Source organism: Engystomops pustulosus, chromosome 10, assembly GCF_040894005.1.
Source record: "Engystomops pustulosus chromosome 10, aEngPut4.maternal, whole genome shotgun sequence".
NCBI lineage: Eukaryota > Metazoa > Chordata > Amphibia > Anura > Leptodactylidae > Engystomops > Engystomops pustulosus.
The window spans coordinates 1,873,929-1,881,178 of record NC_092420.1 but is presented as its reverse complement, the minus strand read 5'-3'; the positions used below and the strand labels follow the sequence as shown (position 1 = coordinate 1,881,178).

At 55.2% G+C, this 7,250-nt stretch overlaps 1 protein-coding gene across 4 annotated transcripts in view; it reads right to left on the bottom strand.

Annotated features, from left to right (window-relative positions):
- The window catches only part of CACNA2D2 (calcium voltage-gated channel auxiliary subunit alpha2delta 2), a 217,657-nt gene that overhangs the window by 31,364 nt on the left and 179,043 nt on the right, over window positions 1-7,250 (bottom strand). For all 4 annotated transcript variants that reach the window (XM_072128014.1, XM_072128015.1, XM_072128016.1 and 1 more), the window contains 2 exons: window positions 4,038-4,099; window positions 552-628 (listed from right to left, as the gene is read on the bottom strand). In XM_072128014.1, the coding sequence (XP_071984115.1) occupies window positions 552-628; window positions 4,038-4,099 (139 nt within the window). The remainder of the gene's footprint in view (window positions 1-551; window positions 629-4,037; window positions 4,100-7,250) is intronic.

The window sequence follows — 7,250 nt, the reverse complement described above, 5'->3', positions numbered from 1 at the left end:
GTGTAAGAGAGCGCTGGTGTAAGAGAGCGCTGGTGTAAGAGAGCGCTGGTGTAAGAGAGCGCTGGTGTAAGAGAGCGCTGGTGTAAGAGAGCGCTGGTGAGAGGGGCATAGTGTAGGAGAGCGCTGGTGTAAGAGAGCGCTGGTGTAAGAGAGCGCTGGTGTAAGAGAGCGCTGGTGTAAGAGAGCGCTGGTGTAAGAGAGCGCTGGTGTAAGAGAGCGCTGGTGAGAGGGGCAGAGTGTAAGAGAGCGCTGGTGTAAGAGAGCGCTGGTGTAAGAGAGCGCTGGTGTAAGAGAGCGCTGTATCTGATTCAGAGATTAATCTGAATGAATTAAACTGAAAGACATTCATTATGATCCGATGGACAGAGAAGTCTCATGCACACAACCTCCCGGGTGAGCGCCAGGCTCCGCATGCTGCCAACTACTGCCCTTACCCCCAGACATCTACCCCCTTCACAATGACAGCTCCGGGGGATGACCGGGGCAGGCGTGAGCTGGGGGACAGGAAAAGGGGGCGCACTGGGAGACACACAAGCAAAGGGGGAACTTACACTGCACCTGGAGGATCTGATCACTCAGATTAGCGCGGAGGTAATAGGAGCTGTACAGGGGCAACACCAGACCCAGGCTGCCGGACCGGAGAGAGAGGGGCAAGAGAGGAGAGAGGGAGGGGGAGAAGGGCAAGAGAGAGAGGAGAGAGGGAGGGGCGAGAGAGGAGAGAGAGGGAGGGGCAAGAGAGAGGAGAGAGGGAGGGGCAAGAGAGAGGAGAGAGGGAGGGGCAAGAGAGAGGAGAGAGAGAGGGGCAAGAGAGAGGAGAGAGGGAGGGGCAAGAGAGAGGAGAGAGGGAGGGGCAAGAGAGAGGAAAGAGGGAGGGGCAAGAGAGAGGAGAGAGGGAGGGGCAAGAGAGAGGGGAGAGAGAGGGGAGAGGGAGGGGAGAGGGAGGGGCAAGAGAGAGGAGAGAGGGAGGGGCAAGAGAGAGGAGAGAGGGAGGGGCAAGAGAGAGGAAAGAGGGAGGGGGGAGAAGGGCAAGAGAGAGGAGAGAGGGAGGGGCAAGAGAGAGGAGAGAGGGAGGGGGAGAAGGGCAAGAGAGAGGAAAGAGGGAGGGGCAAGAGAGAGGAGAGAGGGAGGGGGAGAAGGGCAAGAGAGAGGAAAGAGGGAGGGGCAAGAGAGAGGAGAGAGGGAGGGAGTAGAAGGGCAAGAGAGAGGAGAGAGGTAGGGGGGAGAAGGGCAAGAGAGAGGAGAGAGGGGGGAAGAAGGGCGAGAGAGAGGGGGGAAGAAGGGCGAGAGAGAGGGGGGAAGAAGGGCGAGAGAGAGGGGGGAAGAAGGGCGAGAGAGAGGGGGAAGAAGGGCGAGAGAGAGGGGGGAAGAAGGGCGAGAGAGAGGGGGGAAGAAGGGCGAGAGAGAGGGGGGAAGAAGGGCGAGAGAGAGGGGGAAGAAGGGCGAGAGAGAGGGGGGAAGAAGGGCGAGAGAGAGGGGGAAGAAGGGCGAGAGAGAGGGGGGAAGAAGGGCGAGAGAGAGGGGGGAAGAAGGGCGAGAGAGAGGGGGGAAGAAGGGCGAGAGAGAGGGGGGAAGAAGGGCGAGAGAGAGGGGGGAAGAAGGGCGAGAGAGAGGGGGGGAAGAAGGGCGAGAGAGAGGGGGAAGAAGGGCGAGAGAGAGGGGAAGAAGGGCGAGAGAGAGGGGGAAGAAGGGCGAGAGAGAGGGGGGAAAAGGGCGAGAGAGAGGGGGAAGAAGGGCGAGAGAGAGGGGGAAGAAGGGCGAGAGAGAGGGGGGAAGAAGGGCGAGAGAGAGGGGGAAGAAGGGCGAGAGAGAGGGGGGAAGAAGGGCGAGAGAGAGGGGGGAAGAAGGGCGAGAGAGAGGGGGGAAGAAGGGCGAGAGAGAGGGGGAAGAAGGGCGAGAGAGAGGGGGGAAGAAGGGCGAGAGAGAGGGGGGAAGAAGGCGAGAGAGAGGGGGGAAGAAGGGCGAGAGAGAGGGGGGAAGAAGGGCGAGAGAGAGGGGGGAAGAAGGGCGAGAGAGAGGGGGGAAGAAGGGCGAGAGAGGGGGAAGAAGGGCGAGAGAGAGGCGAGAGAGAGGAGAGAGGGGGAAGAAGGGCGAGAGAGAGGGGGGAAGAAGGGCGAGAGAGAGGGGGAAGAAGGGCGAGAGAGAGGGGGGAAGAAGGGCGAGAGAGAGGGGGGAAGAAGGGCGAGAGAGAGGGGGGAAGAAGGGCGAGAGAGAGGGGGAAGAAGGGCGAGAGAGGGGGGAAGAAGGGCGAGAGAGAGGCGAGAGAGAGGAGAGAGGGGGGAAGAAGGGCGAGAGAGAGGGGGGAAGAAGGGCGAGAGAGAGGGGGGAAGAAGGGCGAGAGAGAGGGGGGAAGAAGGGCGAGAGAGAGGGGGGAAGAAGGGCGAGAGAGAGGGGGGAAGAAGGGCGAGAGGAGGGGGGAAGAAGGGCGAGAGAGGGGGGAAGAAGGGCGAGAGAGAGGGAAGAGAGGCGAGAGAGAGGGGAAGAGAGGGAGAGAGGGGGGGAAGAAGGGCGAGAGAGAGGGGGGAAGAAGGGCGAGAGAGAGGGGGAAGAAGGGCGAGAGAGGAGGGGGAAGAAGGGCGAGAGAGAGGGAGGGGTAAGAAGGGCGAGAGAGAGGGGGGAAGAAGGGCGAGAGAGAGGGGGGAAGAAGGGCGAGAGAGAGGGGGAAGAAGGGCGAGAGAGAGGGGGAAGAAGGGCGAGAGAGAGGGGGGAAGAAGGGCGAGAGAGGGGGAAGAAGGGCGAGAGAGGGGGAAGAAGGGCGAGAGAGAGGGGGGAAGAAGGGCGAGAGAGAGGGGGGAAGAAGGGCGAGAGAGAGGGGGGAAGAAGGGCGAGAGAGGGGGGAAGAAGGCGAGAGAGGGGGAGAAGGGCGAGAGAGAGGAAAGAGGGGGAAGAAGGGGCGAGAGAGAGGAAAGAAGGGGGAAGAAGGGCGAGAGAGAGGAAAGAAGGGGGAAGAAGGGCGAGAGAGAGGAAAGAAGGGGGGAAGAAGGGCGAGAGAGAGGAAAGAAGGGGGAAGAAGGGCGAGAGAGAGGAAAGAAGGGGGGAAGAAGGGCGAGAGAGAGGAAAGAAGGGGGGAAGAAGGGCGAGAGAGAGGAAAGAAGGGGGAAGAAGGGCGAGAGAGGGAAAGAAGGGGGAAGAAGGGCGAGAGAGGGAGAAGAAGAGGGAGAAGAAGAGGGAGAAGAAGAAGAAGAGGGAGAAGAAGAAGAAGAGGGAGAAGAAGAAGAGAGGGAGAAGAAGAAGAAGAGGGAGAAGAAGAAGAAGAGGGAGAAGAAGAAGAAGAGGGAGAAGAAGAAGAAGAGGGAGAAGAAGAAGAAGAGGGAAGAAGAAGAAGAGGGAGAAGAAGAAGAAGAGGGAGAAGAAGAAGAAGAGGGAGAAGAAGAAGAAGAGGGAGAAGAAGAAGAAGAGGGAGAAGAAGAAGAAGAGGGAGAAGAAGAAGAAGAGGGAGAAGAAGAAGAAGAGGGAGAAGAAGAGGGAGAAGGGAAAGGTGTTGAAAGGAGAATTTCAAGAGAGAAGAGCAAATAGAGATATGGAAAATGGGAAGAGATTGAAGGGGCAAATGAGAGAAATGGAGGGAAGACAGGAGGGGCAAAAGCGGGTGAGGGCAGGAAGGAGGGGGCAGAAAGCATTCAGGTGAGGAGGAATAAATGGAGAGGGGACAGGTGCAGGAAAGTGGGATAAATGTGGGTGAGAAAAGGGGTGCAGGAGATAGAGGTAACGTGAGATAGAGGTTATTAGGGTGTAGGGGAATTAGGAGGAGAGAAGGTAAAGAAAAGCCGGAGAATTGGGGGTGGACAGGAGAGGGGGAGGGGGAGGGGGAGAGAAATTGTTACTAGAGGTTCAGAGGAGCCGCACACTACACCACACACTGTGCCCTCCACTACATCATTGTACTGGGGGCTCAGGATGAGGAGCGCAGCGCCATCTACAGACCTGCGGCCCCCATACCCCGAGGGGACCCGGCTGGCCAGCGCTGCTAGAAGAGTGCACTGTGCCCAGCTCCGGGTGACCCCTATGATGTGGCCCCTAGGAGTCCGGGCCCCGCTCACCTGTAGTTAGTGCTGTGTATCGGGGCGTAGGTGTACGTCCGCTCCACTTCATCAATGTATCTCTGTGGGCAAATAACAGATCGGTGTGAGAAAATAACCCACCCGGGGTAGAACCTCCCTTACTGCCGCACCGTGTGTCACCCCCACCTCGCCACCCGCACCGTGTGTCACCCCCGCCTCTCCACCCGCACCGTGTGTCACCCCCGCCTCTCCACCCGCACCGCCTTTCACCCCCGCCTCTCCACCCGCACCGTGTGTCACCCCCGCCTCTCCACCCGCACCGTGTGTCACCCCCGCCTCTCCACCCGCACCGTGTGTCACCCCCGCCTCTCCACCCGCACCGCCTTTCACCCCCACCTCGCCACCTGCACCGCCTTTCACCCCCACCTCGCCACCCGCTGCCCGTGTCACCCCCACCTCGCCACCTGCACCGCCTTTCACCCCCACCTCGCCACCCGCTGCCCGTGTCAGCCCCACCTCGCCACCTGCACCGCCTTTCACCCCCACCTCGCCACCCGCTGCCCGTGTCACCCCCACCTCGCCACCTGCACCGCCTTTCACCCCCACCTCGCCACCCGCTGCCCGTGTCACCCCCACCTCGCCACCTGCACCGCCTTTCACCCCCACCTCGCCACCCGCTGCCCGTGTCACCCCCACCTCGCCACCTGCACCGCCTTTCACCCCCACCTCGCCACCCGCTGCCCGTGTCACCCCCACCTCGCCACCTGCACCGCCTTTCACCCCCACCTCGCCACCCGCTGCCCGTGTCACCCCCACCTCAATAGTTATTAACAAAAATGGTCCCTAGGGACCTCACTGAGACCCATTGGTCTAAAACTTAACTTTTAATATAATAAACAATACAAGATGTTATTTGGATTGCTTAAACCTATTAAAGACACAATTAAAATTCTATAAATCGATGGCGTTGGGATGTATTATTATCTGTGAACAAGCGCAGTTGGCTATTGTGTCGATCCAATGTAGGGAGAAGCACCAGGGGGCGCCAGAGGTGTGACTCTAATTCACCTGTGTACTAAGTCTGTAACATTGTAACATCATTTATTGAATCTGCAACATTGTTGTAGCGACTGTGTTCGCTGGTGCTATAGTTCACTGCCGCTACGTGCTGGTGTGCGGGTCCGCGAGGAGTCCTCCTTATCTGTAGGCTCCGTTATACACACTTCCTCCTCCCTATCTGTAACCTCTGTTATACACACTTCCTCCTCCCTATCTGTAAGCTGTTATACACACTTCCTCCTCCCTATCTGTAACCTCTGTTATACACACTTCCTCCTCCCTATCTGTAACCTCTGTTATACACACTTCCTCCTCCCTATCTGTAAGCTGTTATACACACTTCCTCCTCCCTATCTGTAACCTCTGTTATACACACTTCCTCCTCCCTATCTGTAACCTCTGTTATACACACTTCCTCCTCCCTATCTGTAACCTCTGTTATACACACTTCCTCCTCCCTATCTGTAAGCTGTTATACACACTTCCTCCTCCCTATCTGTAACCTCTGTTATACACACTTCCTCCTCCCTATCTGTAAGCTGTTATACACACTTCCTCCTCCCTATCTGTAAGCTGTTATACACACTTCCTCCTCCCTATCTGTAAGCTGTTATACACACTTCCTCCTCCCTATCTGTAAGCTGTTATACACACTTCCTCCTCCTTATCTGTAACCTCTGTTATACACACTTCCTCCTCCTTATCTGTAACCTCTGTTATACACACTTCCTCCTCCCTATCTGTAAGCTGTTATACACACTTCCTCCTCCCTATCTGTAAGCTGTTATACACACTTCCTCCTCCCTATCTGTAAGCTGTTATACACACTTCCTCCTCCCTATCTGTAAGCTGTTATACACACTTCCTCCTCCCTATCTGTAAGCTGTTATACACACTTCCTCCTCCCTATCTGTAAGCTGTTATACACACTTCCTCCTCCTTATCTGTAACCTCTGTTATACACACTTCCTCCTCCCTATCTGTAAGCTGTTATACACACTTCCTCCTCCCTATCTGTAAGCTGTTATACACACTTCCTCCTCCTTATCTGTAACCTCTGTTATACACACTTCCTCCTCCCTATCTGTAACCTCTGTTATACACACTTCCTCCTCCTTATCTGTAAGCTGTTATACACACTTCCTCCTCCCTATCTGTAAGCTGTTATACACACTTCCTCCTCCCTATCTGTAAGCTGTTATACACACTTCCTCCTCCCTATCTGTAAGCTGTTATACACACTTCCTCCTCCTTATCTGTAACCTCTGTTATACACACTTCCTCCTCCTTATCTGTAACCTCTGTTATACACACTTCCTCCTCCCTATCTGTAAGCTGTTATACACACTTCCTCCTCCCTATCTGTAAGCTGTTATACACACTTCCTCCTCCCTATCTGTAAGCTGTTATACACACTTCCTCCTCCCTATCTGTAAGCTGTTATACACACTTCCTCCTCCCTATCTGTAAGCTGTTATACACACTTCCTCCTCCTTATCTGTAACCTCTGTTATACACACTTCCTCCTCCCTATCTGTAAGCTGTTATACACACTTCCTCCTCCCTATCTGTAAGCTGTTATACACACTTCCTCCTCCTTATCTGTAACTTCCGTTATACACACTTCCTCCTCCCTATCTGTAAGCTGTTATACACACTTCCTCCTCCCTATCTGTAAGCTGTTATACACACTTCCTCCTCCTTATCTGTAACCTCCGTTATACACACTTCCTCCTCCCTATCTGTAAGCTGTTATACACACTTCCTCCTCCCTATCTGTAAGCTGTTATACACACTTCCTCCTCCTTATCTGTAACCTCTGTTATACACACTTCCTCCTCCCTATCTGTAAGCCCCATTATACACACTTCCTCCTCCCTATCTGTAAGCTCCGTTATACACACTTCCTCCTCCCTATCTGTAAGCTCCGTTATACACACTTCCTCCTCCCTATCTGTAAGCTCCGTTATACACACTTCCTCCTCCCTATCTGTAAGCTGTTATACACACTTCCTCCTCCCTATCTGTAAGCTGTTATACACACTTCCTCCTCCCTATCTGTAACCTCTGTTATACACACTTCCTCCTCCCTATCTGTAACCTCTGTTATACACACTTCCTCCTCCCTATCTGTAAGCTGTTATACACACTTCCTCCTCACTATCTGTAACCTCTGTTATACACACTTCCTCC